The sequence below is a fragment of the Euprymna scolopes genome, chromosome 29 (assembly GCF_053919585.1).
Source record: "Euprymna scolopes isolate OS-2025 chromosome 29, ASM5391958v1, whole genome shotgun sequence".
In the NCBI taxonomy this organism is placed as follows: domain Eukaryota; kingdom Metazoa; phylum Mollusca; class Cephalopoda; order Sepiida; family Sepiolidae; genus Euprymna; species Euprymna scolopes.
In genome coordinates, this window is record NC_136510.1 from 74,821,989 (window position 1) to 74,839,907 (window position 17,919).

Genomic DNA, 17,919 nt, shown 5'->3' on the forward strand with positions numbered 1-17,919 from the left:
GCACTTCAGTGAAACTACAGGTATCACAGCAGCTGATTGAATTATTGTTTAGTATTATATGTAATATATAGAAAAGCAAATCAAGAAAAGAGGTATATTATTAATAAATTTGCTGATAAAAAGAAAATTTGGTTTGCAAGAATAATATCCATTAATAATAAAAGGGTGGGGGAAGGAGGGAAGCCAGGAAACAGAACGAGAGAATTACAAAACTGAGGATAAAATTTTGGAATGATTTTTCCCTAAGGCCAATTTTTCTCATTGATGTCTCCGTGCTATTTCCAGCATGTCCTTTTCCGTGAACACCATCCATGCCACTGCACTCTGGTGGATCACACACCCATTTATTCAATTATGAAAAGTGAAACAGATGAACCGTGAACAAAAACTCTTTCTTGATATATTAATTTTTTCATTTGTACTACAACTGACACTTTCAAACCAGATGAAGTTTGTAACTACCTGAAACATTGTACAATCGATAAAGAGCACTTTCCAATATTTGTAGAACAAAGAAAAAAAATAGATTCTTCGAACTACTGTTCTTATCTTGAGTGTCATTTTCATAGCAGTCTGAAGAATCTAAATACAAATAATCAATCACCGTCTAAAGAATTTGCATGTAAAAACAGAAAATTTTTTAAAGTAAATTATTAAATTTTTTTTATACATTTTTTTTTTTTTTTAAAGAGTCACTTATTCAGGCCAAAATTACTGAAGGCTAAGGGTTTATTTGAGATGAAGAATTTTATGAGGGGGACTGAAAATGATGAATTGAATAAACTAAATGTGATTAGTTATAGGGACAATTTATGACAAGAATCTGTTGATATTGGATTTGAAGACAATCATGTTGAAATCGGCAAGAAAGCAGTCCTATGGTAATGTTCCACAGATAGGAAACAACCTGTTAAAAGGTTATTTGTTCCTCCATGTATCTAGCATCAGGCAGAACTTTCACAAAGAGAAATGTTTATTTTTCATTGTGGTAGTAATGAGTTATTGTTAATGTCTTACAAGGCGGAAGCAATGATTGGAGCTCAATTGAACATCTTCCATGCAAATAATAGTGGAACAGAGAAAGACTAACAGCAGCTCTTCTGTGAGAAAAAAACTAAAAGAGATCATCCTCCTCTAGATTTTAAACTGTTTAGACAATTATATAAGATGAATCTTTTACAAAAATTGTTCCAACATGTGTTTAATTTTGTTATAATTTGTTGTTGACAACTTTATATATTAGACAAACTATACTTAGCTAGTGTAGCCTGTGTTTCATCAATGTCATTTTAGTCTATATATATAATAAAATAGACACTAATATTCCGGTATAGAGACTGAGAGTAAAGAGAAAAAAAAACAAAATAAAAGGGCCACACAAAATGGCCATGCTACTTGCCTATACCTGATGCTATTATCTATCATACTAAATTCTTACAAAAAGTCTGCGGAGAAACACTTCCCCAAAGTCATAGTTAGAGGTGGTTAACATATTGCTTCACCACTCAATATGTCCTCCTCCTACACAAGTTTACACAGTTACCAAATATTTCTCAAGGTACAATTATTAAACGCATCCATGATTATTTCATTTTGCCATTACATTTCATTAACAGTCATCTAATACTCAATCGATTTGCAAATAATGAATGCATCCGGATTTTGCATTCGATCATTTTGATTGGCTGCTCAGATTTGTTTCCAGGATTAACAGATTGATTTTTCAAACAATTTAAGAATGCCTTTGTTAAAATCCAATATGTCGTACATATTGATTCAATTTCCATACATAGTTTTTCAGACTGCTTACCACAACCAATACAAACAGATCTATTAATTTATTTTACAAATTTTCAATGAATACAGACATTTCTACACTGGCCAGTTTTACTCCTTGTTTATCGCTGTTAAGTAAATAAAGAGGTTGTTTTTAACTGGCTGAGAGCCAGTTTCTTTGGCAGTCACCAACAAGCTGCCCCTTCTAATTTTTTTTCACATTCTTATTTGTCTTTTTTCATACATGCTTTTTATAGGACACGAAAAAGGGTAAATAAAGGTTTTCAGAAGCATAACTTTCAAGTTTTTCTAAATGCATTACATGAAAACATTGAAAATAGTCAAAAGTGATTACATAAACAGATTTTCATACGCATTAAACATGGAATATTGGCCAGGTTTTCAGATTGCTTAATGATAGCAATAGGTTGCGCAGGTTTTCAAGTTCATTAAAGGAATGTACTTTAAAGATTTTGAAAAAAAAAAAAAAATAAAAAAAATAATAATCAAATGTAAATAATTTCTTTGAATGGTTGTGCAAAAATAAACATTTAATTGAAAAAGGAAATATTTATGTGTAATAAAAAATTACATTCATATAAGTAAATATTACATTTAAAATCAATACTGTTATACAGACCGTGCTGAAATAGTAACAGTAAACCCAGTAAAAACACAAGACAATTACCGTAGAGTTACTTTTTACTCCAATGGCCACAAGTAACCATCTCAATTAATGTCTGCCAGTGCCCCCAAGTGTCATTACATGACAGTAACAACTATAAAAGAGCACTATTTCCCAGTTACCATCAACAACAGTCATAACTGGCACTGGATGACAGTACCTGACAAAGACAGGTGATTTCATTTCAGAGCAGTCTAATGGATGCTGATGATTATGATAGACAATGACCGATATGATAGACAATGACCGATTGTTGCAGAGATCGCTTGTACCGACCAAACATATTAAAACATGACTACACACCAGTGATCATCAGTGCTCGTCACGGACATCCATTGACAGACGATTTCATTTTGGAGCAGTCAAATTTAGGTTGATATTGGTAATAGCCACCAGTCATCACCATGAACTGACAGTGACAGTTGTAAAAGCAAGCAACTGCCTTAGAAAATAAAAAAAAATTTTAATTGCCAGAAACCACCAGCACCAAAAATGACAGCCAGAGGATTCTGCTAGCTGCCACTGCCAGGCAATGCACAACAGTGAAAACAGGAGGATTTCACTTTGGCCACTGCCGCTAGTGCCTACCATATTTCAGAGTCAACAGTGGCTACCATTAGTATCTGTGTGTGTTAATATTTTTTTAGCTGTTTATCCATAATCAGCAATTTACGTGACTCACATTTTATAATGCACTAAATAATAATTTGTTTTTGAGGGTGGGGGTCCTTTAGTGAATCTATTCTGGCTTTGGCTCATATTTCCACTGGGCAATACCATTATACAAGTCCTGCTAGTTTGAAATAAATGCGAGTAAAAAAAAAAAAAAAAGTTCAAATGTAAGGGAGATAACTTATTTTAGACTTTTAAATTAAAATAAGAATAAGCTTCCTTAAATATTTTCCAGACACTTCCCTCTTTTAAGATTGATTGTAACAATCTTTGCGAGAATGCTTTTTTAGGAAGAAACTAAACTGAATTAAACTTTTAATGCAAAGAACAAGTTGGAAGGATACAATGGAAAGAATTGCTAGTCAGAATGAAATATTGGTTTGTCAGATGTATTGCTATTTAGGCCCAACATAGGAAATTTGGCAAGATTAAAAAAAAATGTTCTTTATATAAAATTGCAATTTCTGATATAAAGTTTCCAAACGTTAATTCTATTTTTGTACCTTGATAGGTTTCAGAGAAGCGTGCGAGCACGCACGCACGCGCACACACACACACAATTCAATAAATAATGCAAGTATACTCACCTCTTTTTCTGCTCGTTTTTCTTCCTCTAATAAAAGTTGAGTAGAAATAAGAGGTGTCCACCGTAAGAAATCAGGGTCGACGTCAATTCGTTGCTGCAATTTAGATCTCAACCTTTGCATATGCTCATTTATTAATCTCCTATTCACCAGGATAACAACTCTACAAAAGAAGAAAATTCAATTAAAAATAAATCAGTCACTTTATTATTCATTTGGGGCAAGTTTTCTCTCTATTGTGTCATTTTAACTAAATTAAATCAGTCATTAAAACCACTTAGTTGTTCACAAATCAAAACTATCAGAAATAATAGAGTTACTTACCTTGGTAAATCTAAAACCAATCAAGTAGCAACAACCAGTCCAAATCTCTAGCTAGGATCAAAGTGGAATATTTGTTTTTATACTTCACTTCACTTGTTCTATTGTTGGTCAGTCAAGGAAAAATTCTAGACTGAGGCAATTTTAATTTTGATCTCTATGCAGAGTACACCTTTGTGGGAGCTGGATTTCCCCACATAATAAAAACATTTATGTCTAATTTTGCCATTGTGGAGAGGTAAGTAAATAAAAACAACCATATTCAGCTGTATGCGATTACAGCTGCATTTGCAAAAGAGGGTTATCCTTAAAGAGTTTATAAATTGGAAATAATTTTGATTTTTCAAGCCCTAGAATATTCTAGCATGAAGAGCCTTTTATTTTGAGCCATTTTTTACACAACATAAGTATTTATATATACCGATTTTAATGCCTTATGAAAATCAACTTTATGTATTTTCATATCTATAGTTTTATTTCTAAATAGACTTGTGGCAGCTCAAAAATTCCTAGAAGTTTTTTTTTTTTTTTTTTTTTTTTTTCCAATTCATTTTTAATGAATGAAGAAACATTAACATTGTTAATTGATTTTTTTGCAAACTATCTTGACACTTTATACAAATGTGAATACCCGGTAGATAGCGCTGTTAAGATTTACAATTTTTCTAATTCTGCTACCAAAGCATTGACCTCCACCCCTCAATAAATCGTTTGATATTTAGTGAATATAAAAAAGGTTTTGGAAATTTCAAAAAGTAAATCAAAAACTTAGAAGGCCAGACAATAATTAAAGAGCTCATTTTTTTTTTTTTTTTTTTTTGCAGAAATCTACTTTTTTTCAGTTTTATTATAATATATTTGCTTGATTATGCAGTGTTAATTAATTAAAAATTTTTTTGAAGTAATAAAAAGTTATTAAAATTTCCACATTTGAAGAATTAGGATAACGTTTAAATTTCAAAATAGTTTTTAAGTAAGAGTCATACCTGTCATCTTTTTTAATAACCAGATTGAGAGCTGAAAGTGCCGTAGCAATATCATGAGGATCCATTCCTGTGGCACGGCTGATAGCTAGAAGTAGGAAAAAAAGTTTCAAAAAGTATAAGTAGAGCATTTTTAACATTCTACATGAATAACCCCCCCCCATGACATAATATTATAAACATTTGTAATAATAATAAAAAGAACATGGAAAAAGTTTAGAAATAAATTCAATCCTTTAAATTGTATAAGGTGCTTTCATCTCTAAGATTCAAACAAATAAGCATTATATATTTACTTTAAGCACTTCAATTTTTGTTAACAGGCAATCTATTTACTTATATAAATGTTATTCATATAAATATTTTAATTTACTTACAAATTGCAGAAAATATAATTACATTTAATTCCTATAAAAGAAAATTACAAGAGCCCCACCTCATTTTTTTTTCAAAAATTGCAGTTTTATAAAGTAGACGTAAATTTTGATATATATATATATATATATATATATATATTACTAGCTGTATCCTGCCATGTGTTGCCGTGGCTCAAATTGGCGCAATGGAAAAAGTTCCAAAATGAGAAAAAGCATGTTTCTTATAGGTTTAATTTCCCATTTCGTATGGGTACACAGTTTTTGTTGTTCCATTTTCTTAGCTGATGTAGATTTTTTTGGTTTGGTGACTCTTGAACATGTAACATAAATTGTCCATGTGAAAAAACAGTCAGTGTATAGCTGTAAGTCCCACAATTGTAAAGATTGTTCCCTGTGCTTTGTTGATGGTTATTGCAAATGACAATAAAATTGGAAAGTGCAATTTCCTAAAGTGTAATGATGTATCCGGTGGAATTATAGGAATGCATGGAATGAAGATATATTCATCTGTGAAAGGTCCTGTTAAGATTGTTGTTTCTATGATATTGTTTGTTAATTTTTTTACTGCAAGCCATGTGCCATTGCACAGCTTTGATTGGTTTATATTTCACATGATAATTAGTATGCCAATTTTCAGTTGCAGTACATGTGGTGGAATCCCTGGCAAATCTAGCTGTTGGACAATTAACCACTTTATCTGTTTCCACAACAGCGTCGATGGATTTGTATTTGAACCTCACTACGAATTTTACATTGAATAATAGTGGTAAGTTCCTGGACGTCTTCGTATTGAGCTGCAAGAATAGCTTATTCACTCAGTCAAATGGAATTCATATAATTAATTTGAATATCTGGAAAAACCTTTTTAACCCACTCTTCTTTTGATGTAATAAAATTACAGAAGTTAAGAGTCAAAGAATTTCGCCCTTAACTCAGATCAGCCGGCAGTTTTCCTTACCCAAATTCCCACACATGATGCAAAAAAAAGATGCGGATCGAGCAGTCTGCAACTGGACACACATATTTTGAGTTGAGTTTAATGTCTTCACATGGCACCAAAAAGTAGGGTATTTGAGGCAAGCATTTATTTCATCTGCTGCTGTTGATTGAGGAATTGCAGGTAACATTTGTCTGAAATCTCCTGCAAGCAATATTACTGCATTCCCAAATGGTCTGACATTACCACACAAATCTTGCAAAGATCGACCAAGAGCCTCAAGTGATTTTGTGCATTCATCCTAAACAATAAGTTTGCATTTTTGCAATATTTTTCCCCATACTGGATATGTTGAACATGAGATTTTTGAAAAATTGAATGTTTAATAGTAGTTTCAGTTACTCCTGGTGCTGTTCAAGGTAGCAGTAATTTCCAAATAACTTCTAATCTCACAGTAAGTAAATTAGGTGATTAAAATATCTTTGATTGAGAGGTGGTATAGTAAGGCTATTGAGCAACCCAGCTCAAAAAAAAAAAAAAAAAGTTTCAATCAAAATAGCAATGAGTATGCGTGCGATCGCAAAACAAAAAATTAACCGCAGTAGCCAGGCTCAAATCTGTAAAAGGAGGTGAAAAAGCAAACGCGTTAGCAATCTCCCCATGACACACTTATGACGTCACGGGCCTTTGAAATAAAGTCTTTTAAACGTATGTTGAGATTGCTAGGCATGAATGACTTGCAAAAATGTTGATACAAAAACTGACCTAGAATCAATTTCTGGGTATTTGTCATCCGAGAAATCAATCTAGCGATACCACTTTTGTCAATGTTTGTTGTGTGTCAAAAGTTTTTGCCAGACAAACACACACATACTAACCCACATTTTGTCGTTTATATAATAAATTAGTGGGAGTACTCGGCGTTGAGAGGGGTGGAGAAAGGATAGACACAGTAGGCAATCTGGGTGGAGAGAGAGGTGTGAAAACAAAAACAAAAATGTAATCGGTAAGAAAAAGAAGTATGTGAAAACCAGTTTAAGCGAACTTGAAAATAATTCAGTTTTTGTTTTAAAAGGGGGAAAAAAAAAATCACATAAGCCCCGAAATAAAAATGTTATGGCAAATAAAAAGCTTTTAACCCTGTTTAAATGGTAAAACTTAAAAACAAAAAGTTAAAAAAGAAAAAAAGACCACTTATGTGGGCTTGAACAATCTGACTGTTACCCACTGCCCATGACGCTGTCAGTGAAATAATGTCATTTTTTTTTGTTATTTAAACCAATTCAAGAAAGAGTATATTATCAATAACATGGTATATGAGGTGCCTTAAATAAGTTTCCATTCTTTTTTGTACAGGCATTTAAAATTGTAGATTCTTGAAAATTTAGTATGTTATTGTTATATATCTTATGAGATGACTGGCCAATTTTTATGATGTCAGGTTTAAATGAACAGCTACAGCAGGAATTGGAATAGACCCTACTAAAACCTGATAATGCAATCTGGACATGAGGACACTAGAATAGCCATATGCAATAAAATTCTGTTTTAAACTTGGAAAAAATGCCACAGAAACCTATGGAATGTTTTAGACTGATTTTGAACCATCTTGCATGAATCGAGCATCAGTGGCATAAAGAGATTCAAGGAAGGCAGGGAGTATGTAAGGACTGATGAGGTGGGAGTATGTAAGGACTGATGAGGTGGGAGGAGTAATGACTGATGAGGTGGGAGTATGTAAGGACTGATGAGGTGGGAGGAGTAAGGAAACCATAACACCAATGTTGATTAGCCAAATAAAGAATTCCATGGATAAGAGCCGTCATGTGTCTATAGAGACAATAAGTGCATAGTTTGATGTCAGTGTGGAACTGTACACACAATTATTTGCTAGGAACAAAATGTGGAAGCTTTGTGCAAAGTTTGTTCCAATGCACCAGTACACAACTCCATCTTTGTCACAGACTATTTAACCAAGATGGGCATGAAGACAATTCTTCACTTTCCCCATAGTTCAGATTTTGCTTTTGGTTATTCCCTAAGCTCAAGGCAAACCTTAGAGGCTGTCATTATGAGACCATCAAGAAGATGAAGGAGGCTGTGACAAGGATCAATAACATGCTCACACAAGAGGATGTCCATGAGGCCCTCCAGAAATTGTTGAAACAGTAGAACAAGTGCATTGCAGCCAGAGGAGATTACTTTGAGTTTTGTGTATGTACTATCAATAAAGATGTTCATATGAAAAGTCTGGAAACTTATGGAAGGCACCGCATAATAACAAAGGAAAATGACTAGTTAGAAGTAAAGTGATTTGTCAGCTTAAATTCTATTGAATTTTAACTGTTAAAATCCAACCGCCTTTTCTTTATATATTGGTAGCATGTTACACCTCTAAAACCAAACTTCTTTCCTTGGATGCATGTTTTGCCAAAGAAATAAATGGCCCTCCTTGCAGAAAATACCTCATTCTGATAAGAGGTCTCCAAATCTACAATGGAAGATATATATCTAGTTTGTTGCTAATGTGACTGAAAAAATAGTTGGATCATTCTACCACTCCAGAAAATACTTGGCACCATATGTGATGATCTACTACATGCAAAGCTAAAACACTACCATCACATCTGAAAAGAAGCTCCACTCAGAACACCCTTTTCTACCTTGACAAAGTGCAAAATCAAGTGAAGCATGATAGTTTTTCTTCGTTGCAACCTCTTTCTTACAGAAAAGGAGTCGCTATCCCATCTGTGGAACACTATGACAAGACTGTGTCCCTGCAAATTACAACTTGGTTGTCTTCAAGTTCAATATTAATATATACTTGGTAAAAACTGCCCGATAAATAACCTGTTTATAGCATTGCTCGATGTCAATGTTTCATTAACTCTTATTCGAAAATGGTTCTTGATAAGCAGTGACTCAATAGTACCCCCCCCCCCCAAAAAAAAACGTCTAAAAATCATTACAAAATCAGTATAGTCAAACTAATTTTTAAGTTACCAACATTTGCTTAAGTGGAGAGGGGATGGGGAGGAACATGCCGGAATTATTTAATACCTTTGATTGTGATTTTAGAATCCTTAGATCTGTACAGGTACTCAATCATGACACTTTTCCAATAGGCTTGATAACTAACTTTTCCTAATTCTGACAATGGTTTTTCTGGAGATCCAGGCTGACCTTCTACCCGAGATAACAAATAACCTGCAATGAAAAAAAAAAAAAAAATAGAAAACGTTTTTAAAGTTTCCAATTAAGCTTAGGAAATTTTAAACTGTAAAACACAATAAAAAATATTAACCAGCAATGATGTTGATAAAGTAATTTATTTTTAAAAACACTTACTAAAATCTATTAAGAATCGACCAAAGCCTTGTCTCTGATATGGGGGTATAGTCATAATGCAGGATACGTTGTATTTCTGCTGACAATGTTTTTCCTACAAATAAATCAAGAAAAGGAGTTTTAATTAGGTTAAAAAACATATATAGAAAGATGAGTAGCCAATGGTAAAAAAAAAAAGAAAAAAAGTGAAATAGAGACCCTCTACTCACACATCTGGGTGTGTGTGTGTGTGTGTGGAGAGGGCAAGAAACAAAAAACTTTTCATAAACTAATCAGCTTTAACTAAGAAAGTAAATAAGCGAAAGACACTGAATACACACGTGAAGGAAAGGATACAAGAAGTTATTCTTTGCCGAAACAAAAAGAGGCATAACAAGTAAATAGAAGAGTTTAAAAGCTTGTGTAACATTTTCTTTTAAAATTTATATCCTCTTATCTCTTCTCTCCTTTTTCTCCAGCAAATTAAAGGAAATAAAAGAGAATCATTACATAAAAAAACAAGTCATTGCATAGAAAATTTACATTATTATTATAATATAAATATAAGTCAAATTTTGTTAAATATTTCATTCAATAATTTCTGAAAATGCCTGTTAATTTTTAAAATTATTTCTGAATTCATCAATCGCTATTTCTAATCTTATCTGAAAACTTGTTTCAAAAATACATTGCTTGATATGAATAAAAACAAAAGGAAAAAAAAATTGGTTAATAAATTACCATAAAAATACCATTATTTTGAAAGTTTCAATCAAATCCCTTCTCATTGTTCTTTCTGATAAAATAATTAATCCTAATTTTCCCAATCTCATTCTGTGGATTTTTTAAAAATTAGTTTTATCACTCTTATGTCTTTTTGTTTTGAAGTTTTTAAATTTGACAAAGTTGAGAAAGTCCTCAAAAGAATAGTGGATTTGAAAGATTACTTACCTTAGAAAAATAGCCAATGATATGGCAACCTGTGTTGTCATTTGATGTAAGTACATAAAATAGGAATGGTTCGACATCATAATAGAGGGTTTTGTGGTCAAGAAACAGCTTTGCCAATAGGCACAAATTCTGGCAGTATATTTTGCTCACGTTGCCATCAACTTCAAATACTGACAAGTCATCTTTCCGATAGATTTCATTGGCTGGCGGATGATCCAAACCACATTTTTCCTGGAAACAAATGATTTTGCAAGAAAATTCTAGATCAGCAACATCATAAGAAATTTGCTCTAAACATAATGCTAATTCACTTCTAATAAAAAAGATATTAATAAACTAAGTGTACCTAGCTGTGAATTTTTATTTGTTTGCACATAACCAAACTTCAAGTAGTTTTCAATCTAAAATATGTGATCAGTTGATTAAACAGGTTTCATAGTAGAAGTCGTTTGGGCTGGATTGAACTAAGTAATTATAAAAACCAATTGTAATGAAGTGCATTATTATATTACCAATAACATGGTACAATAATAGCAAATGAAAAATGGTTAGTCAGAAGATAAGTTTGATTTGTCAGCTTAATTACTATTTGGGCCTGACTTTGAAAATCTGACAAGATAAATTTGTGTTATAGTTCAGAACAATTTAATACTTTCAATATAAGACACTTTACTATTTTTTATTTAATGCATAATTTGTTATTATAATGGAAAGATTGATAAAAAAAAAAAAAAAAAAAAAAAAAAAAGAAAGAGTTAAGAATTTGTTATGGAAATTAGTAGGCATAGAAAAGCTGAAATACTTACAATTGTATACATTTAAAATAACTGATTTATATCCAAATAATTTTATTAATATGATAAATGTGATATTCAAGAATCACAAACTTAATTAGTCAATGGGAAAAGTGAGGTAATTTATGATAATTTTTAAGATTTGCAAAAAAAACAAAAAAAAAAAAACCCCAAAACAAATGGTAGCCATCAATTAGATTTTTTTAAAAGATATTTATCCATTAGAATTATCTATTATTTACATCAAATATTTACACACTCATATTGTTTCTAAATCTGATTGAGATATTTTCTCTCCAGGTTAGACACAAGATTAGTTGCGATTTTGAAAGAAAAAAAAACATAACATAATGAAAACCAAATGAACCTTACCATATGCCTTTGTAATATACTTCGACTTTTCATAAATTTTAAACAAAATTCACATATGTACAATTTTGGTAATCTACAAAAAATTAAAAAGAAATATTATATATATATATATATATATATATATATATATATATATATATATATATATATTAAAAGATATTCAATGAAACTTTTAAAAGAAATAAGAATATTATAAATCGTATTTTGTTAATATTGCTAAAAAAAAAAAAAATGAGCTGTTGAATGCCAGAACTATATATCAGGGATATTTTTGAGTGGGTGGTGAGAAAAAGAAATCTTGATTAGAAACTGTTACTCCTTATAATCATTATTAGATTGTATTTTTCTTTTTTTACAAGATGAAAATTTATACATCAGTGGATTATAACACTGAATTGTAGACTTTTACCTGAAGTTCTAAAACATTGCAAATGTATTTCAAATCTAGTGATTTATGGTAAAGGAGGCTAAACCTCATATATATATAGAGTTTTAGCCTTATTTTCAATATATATATATATATAAAATAATTACGTATATAAATAAATACGTTTTGAAAGCTGAAAACAACGCACTTTAAAAAAATATAAACAAATTTATTTGCATATATCAGATATATTTCGATGTTGAACATCCTTGTCAATGAAGTATCTGTTTTTTCTTTTTTTCCTTGACCACCTGGTGGAATTCTGCGTGCTGGAGTGGTAGTAAATTAAACAAAGAATTATAAAAAAAAAAAATCACACATTTTAAAAATTATATTATAATTGGATGGCAGTGATTGCTGATAATGCAATTAGGAGATTCGAAGTTCCTATCTGTCGCGGCCAAAGGCCAGAGGAATAGTTGGTGAAATGTGAAAAACAACAACCAATAAAGATAAAAATAACAACTAATAAAGTGAGAATAGTCCAAAATAAAAATAAATTAATATATATAATGCTCATCTCAAAAATGAATTCCAATTAAGGAATAATATATATACCAATCATTGCAGTCAATTATGAACTTATTGTTGGGAAAGATATGAACTTATAATTCATTTTGCAACTAGTGTTTGTGTTAAAATAGAAGACGTCTAATCATCTGGTAAGGTTGCTGAAAAAATATGATCATTTTACCATGACTTTCGGGGTGATCCTCTACATCTGAAAGTGGAGCTCTACTATCAAATCTGAGAAGCTGCTGCTCTTCTTGCCAGAGTACAACAAAATCAACTCTACAATGTAGTAAGCGGTAAGAGGATAATCTCTAGTTTTCAGTTTTGCTTGTCTTTATCATTATTTCCATGGAAGATGTTTGACTGAGCGCCAATTTGTAGCCTCTCCTTGGACGATATTCACAGCAAAGAAATTGTTTTGCTATCACAACTTTAAAGAAGGTTTATTCTTCTATGCACATAGCAGCAGACAGAATTTCCGTGAATGGAAGTTCTTTTGAAAAACTTCCATTTTGTGAAACACGTTACCATGAAACAGTTTCTCTACAGATTCCAATATGGCCGTTTTTAAATGTAAAGTCAACAAACACTTAATAAAACATTCCCATAAGTAATTTTATTCCAGTAAACATTTCCAATCAACTCCTATTTTTCATCACTAAACTGAAAAGTAAAAAAAAAAACAAAACAAAAAAGAAAAAAAAAAAAAAAAAAAAAAAAAAAGAAAAAAAAAAGAAAATTGGTGGATTTCTCACCACCCCATGATCTGCCAAGAGGGGAATAATAAGATATATACAATTCTGTCTATACTTAATGCAATGTATCAATAAATACGACAAGCCATACATACCTAGCATATTCTTGAGGATATGGTGAGGAATACCAGGTTTGAATTTCATATTTGCCAAATTCTATGCATGGAGGAAAGCGTCCCTGAGTATCTGGAGGCGGTGGATGAGATGATGAAGGTGAACTTGGACATGTAGGGGTTGCCGTGGTGATAGCAATGGCGGCAGCTGAAGCAGTACTGTGAGTGGAAGCAGTGACAGAAGTGCTTGCATTACTACCCGATGAACTACTACTACTACTGCTACTACTACTACTACTACTATTACTGTTGCTATTGTTGTTGGTGCTGCCACCGCCACCATCACCACTGTCGCTGCTGCCACTGGCTATATTTTTCTTATCGGACCCATTGCAAGATGCCTGTAAGTAATAAACAATTATCAAACACTTTTCATGAATAGAAGATATTTTGGAAGATCTTTCATTCTGTAGAACAGATTATCATAGAGACTGCTTCTCTGCAGATTACAATATTAAAACAGAAAGAAGAGGAAAAGCTTATCTATTCTGGCTAGAATAGAAGTTTAACACAGTTAACAATTTTTGCAGAGATACAATAAATCTCTTGATTATGACTGACATTAGTCAAAAACAAAGGGGACAGACAAACATCAGATTCTTGCATAGTACACATCCCAAATAAGTTTTCACTATAATAGATTTCTTGGGTTACCAAACAACGTAGTAAAAATACAGGTAAACAGAAAGACAGAGAGAGAGAGTACATATATAATTAGATTTGTAATGTTTTTGCATATAGTCTGTTAATGATCTTTTATACATATGAAATGGCTTTAACCGTATGTAAGAATCAACATAAGCATGCCTCAAGCTTGTTAGTTTGAAACCGGATTATATTCTAAACACCCTTGAAAAGGTACAAATCCACGCCCCCACCACTCCACTCAAGCACAGGCTAAATACTATAGTGGTCTAAAATATCAGAAGAAGCAGCTAGTTCATGAAGAGAACCAATAACCCTTGCAGTATTACCATTCACCTGCACCATTCCTTTGTTATAATATCTGTGATGTTGTGCAAGTCACAGGAGTTGCACAAGCCACAAGCTCATCTGTATTTGAAACAGAAGTCTGAAATACAGTAGAACCCTGGGATACGACATTAAAAATTAGTAACAGAATATGGTACAGTACATGATACACATGCATGTAATCAAATAACATTATAAATAACACTGTAAGGTGGGGCAAATACCGTAAGCAGAGGCCGGAAAAACATTGTCTCTTACATCGTAATCTGAAAAAACCACATACTAGAGCCACCGCATCCTGGGGTTTTACTGTAGTGAAAAACCATACTAATTCTTCCTGATGACTGACCTTTAATGTCTGTGCTGTAGGATTTCTTCTAGTTTTGGCTGTATTGTTTTGTATTGGCAATCAAGAGGGCATGTGTACTGGGGTGCAAGTTGTATACAAAAATAAAAATAATGCAGACTAACATAAAAATACAAACACTGATACATCATTTATTTGACTTGTTGATAACAGGCCTATGTGTATGTACCATTGGAGCCCAGTCACTAGAATCCAGATCAGAATTAGGTTCCAGTCTTTCTAGATCAGAATTGCATCTAAAACCTAACTGCTCATTTGTCTGTCAAGACAAGTCATTGCCAAAGTCATCTATTCAATCCAATCCATTTCAAACAACTAACTTGACTCACTTTCTAATGCCTAATCTACTCATCTTTTAAATATTTTTAGTTTTAACTGAAAACCCTAGATATTCGGTCCCCTCTCAGCTGGTCACTGGAACTAGCCACATCTACTCTTCTCAGCTGATTGCTATCCGACCACCTAGAAAAACTAACAATCAAACTGTCAGGGCACCATCCTATCTAAGGAATTCAGATTTGTGACCCTCTACAATCTCGCCCATATATCTTACTTCTTCCTTACTTTTCCTTTTGTGAATTATTCTCTAATGCTAAACAATAATTCTGAGACTAGCTTGAGATGGGAGTACAGTATCACACTCAAAAGTATAGGAGTTGGTACCCATATCAATAAATGGGAACTTTGTTTATGTAAAACTATGCTGACAAAAGAATGTGAAATAATGGTGAATAGGACATTAGATGGAATCCTGACCAGTACTACTACTACTACAGAACAGAGTGGACATGTGAGTAATAGCAATTAAGATATTTGTCAAAGCTCCCATTATAATGTCTTACAACCGGATGTAGTAAAGGTTATACACAGAACTAAATGAGGTTTTGAATTAGAAAAGATAATTTTGTCAATGGGTTTTCATCTGATTCTATTTTGAATCAGTTGGTTTGCCATCTATATTTTAGAAAATACTTCTCTTGCGTTAGGAGGCCAATTTAATGGGACATTATAAAGGAAGGTGATGACTCATTTGTCTTTGTACGGTGGTATACTTGCATTTGAAGGAAACTACAAGTACTTTGACATCTAAGAAATAGTTGAAGATGCACAGGTGCAGAGAGGACAGTGCTTTTTTTTTCAAAATGATTGATCTTCCCATTCACGGCAAAAGTAAGATTTTCAGTAAATAAGGAGGTAAGGCTCTAATAATTTGGCAGAAATTAGCCTTTTCTTAGTAGAAAAACAAAACATATTTCCATCAAAAAGTGACGAACTCTCATCTATAGGAAGTGTCAGTGAGTGAAGCAGAAATCTGCCTTTTCTTGATAAAAAAAAAAAGAAAAAAAAAAGTAGAATTTCACTGAAAAGCAAAGAATTTGCATCTCTGTATGCAATAAGCAAAAGAGAAGCAATTGCATTGTACATTTAGGGATGGAGGTGAGAGAATGTCTCATTAAGCTAGATGTCACAGCCAAAATATGGAAAGCTCAAATAGCCTAACCAGATTAGACAAATCTAATGCTTTGAATGCATGTGGCACAGCATTGATTGACAAGAGAAATTTGAAACAAAAACAAGTTACAAATTCAAGACAATAAAAATAATAATTGGAAAGAAATACAAGCATTTTTACCTCTAAGAGGGCTTGCTGAGCTTTTTCCTGAGCACGTTTAAATAAATCCACATCATTTTCTGTGACTCCAGGAGGCAGTGCAGGAACTGCTGTGGCTCGACTAGCTTCAGAAGAATCTAGAAGAAAATTATAATTCGGTTTAATAATCAAAGATAAAAGGATGCGATAAGGAAACAGGCCTTCAATTAATATAAAATGGAGAGAGCATAACCAACTGAAAGTTTTTTTTTTTTTTTTTTTATAAAACTATCTTAAAATTAAAATGCTCATGCGCATGAAGAATTTTTTTTTTTCAAATCTGAATCATTTGAAACATCTATTAAACAATTATGCAAATCTAAAAACATAAGACAGCAAGGATCATAATCTCAATTACACGGGTAATTTGTTAACTATAAAAATATTTTCAATTGTTCATAAAAATTAATATAGCAGAATTTTTATTTATTTTAACAGTAAAAGTCAAGCTTTAATAAAAATGATAGATTTTGGAAAATATGCAAACAGATCTATCTGAAGTCACTCTACCGACTGTCTTGAATGCATCAACAGCATTATAACATAAAAAGTTTTAGAGTTAAATTTTATCAAACTTTATTTGTATTAAATTTTTATATATTTATATAGTTATTAAGTGTGTATAAACTTATGGCCTGGAGACTCAAACACTTAAGAACAGAGTGTCCAGGTTGCAGATTTATTCAGACAGTTCATAAACATATAAAAAATAAGAATATTCCCATTAAATACAAAGTATCTCAGAAAGTTTCATGAAATAATATGTTAAATTATATGTAGCAAATCATTATCCAGAAAGTTTGATCAGAAACTATTTTTTTTTGTATCTTTTAAAATTATTTTCTTAATTCTGCAAGAAACCTAGATTACTGGGCATATTTATGTAGTAAGATCGTTATAGTCCATTTTGAGCACTTTTGATATTAAACAAGTTTCAATAATGAATATAAAAAATGGCGCTTATTTAGAATTACACTTGATTAAGCAAACAGAAATACAAAAAACGTCTTTATGATGTACATACTCGTTACAGAATGAAGAGGTCATACTCCAAAAATCACAAATTAAGTAGTATTTTTTTTTTTTTTTTTTTAAAAAGAAAATCAAATTTTACGATTTTTAGTGATTTTTCATTCCATGATGAGTATGTACAAAGCAAAGATTTGTGGTTAAAAAATTTTTTTTTTTTTTTTAAAAAGCATTATTATGAATCACATTTTTCGCTTGGTGCAGATTGCGAACTCCTGTGATTTATTTTTTGCCATTCCTTCCGATCTAGGACAAGTTGGTTGATGGACGCCCAACTGTTGAGAAATGTTTAATCCAAAATATTTTCTCTCCA

General features: G+C 31.9%; 1 protein-coding gene across 6 annotated transcripts in view; it reads right to left on the reverse strand.

Annotated features, from left to right (window-relative positions):
• Positions 1-17,919, reverse strand: part of LOC145252724 (uncharacterized) — a 104,011-nt gene that overhangs the window by 20,005 nt on the left and 66,087 nt on the right. For all 6 annotated transcript variants that reach the window (XM_080112575.1, XM_080112574.1, XM_080112573.1 and 3 more), the window contains exons 7-14: positions 16,560-16,675; positions 13,570-13,928; positions 11,780-11,852; positions 10,614-10,844; positions 9,684-9,777; positions 9,396-9,542; positions 5,025-5,109; positions 3,721-3,880 (exon numbers count right to left, since the gene is read on the reverse strand). In XM_080112575.1, coding sequence (XP_079968701.1) covers positions 3,721-3,880; positions 5,025-5,109; positions 9,396-9,542; positions 9,684-9,777; positions 10,614-10,844; positions 11,780-11,852; positions 13,570-13,928; positions 16,560-16,675 — 1,265 coding nt within the window. The remainder of the gene's footprint in view (positions 1-3,720; positions 3,881-5,024; positions 5,110-9,395; positions 9,543-9,683; positions 9,778-10,613; positions 10,845-11,779; positions 11,853-13,569; positions 13,929-16,559; positions 16,676-17,919) is intronic.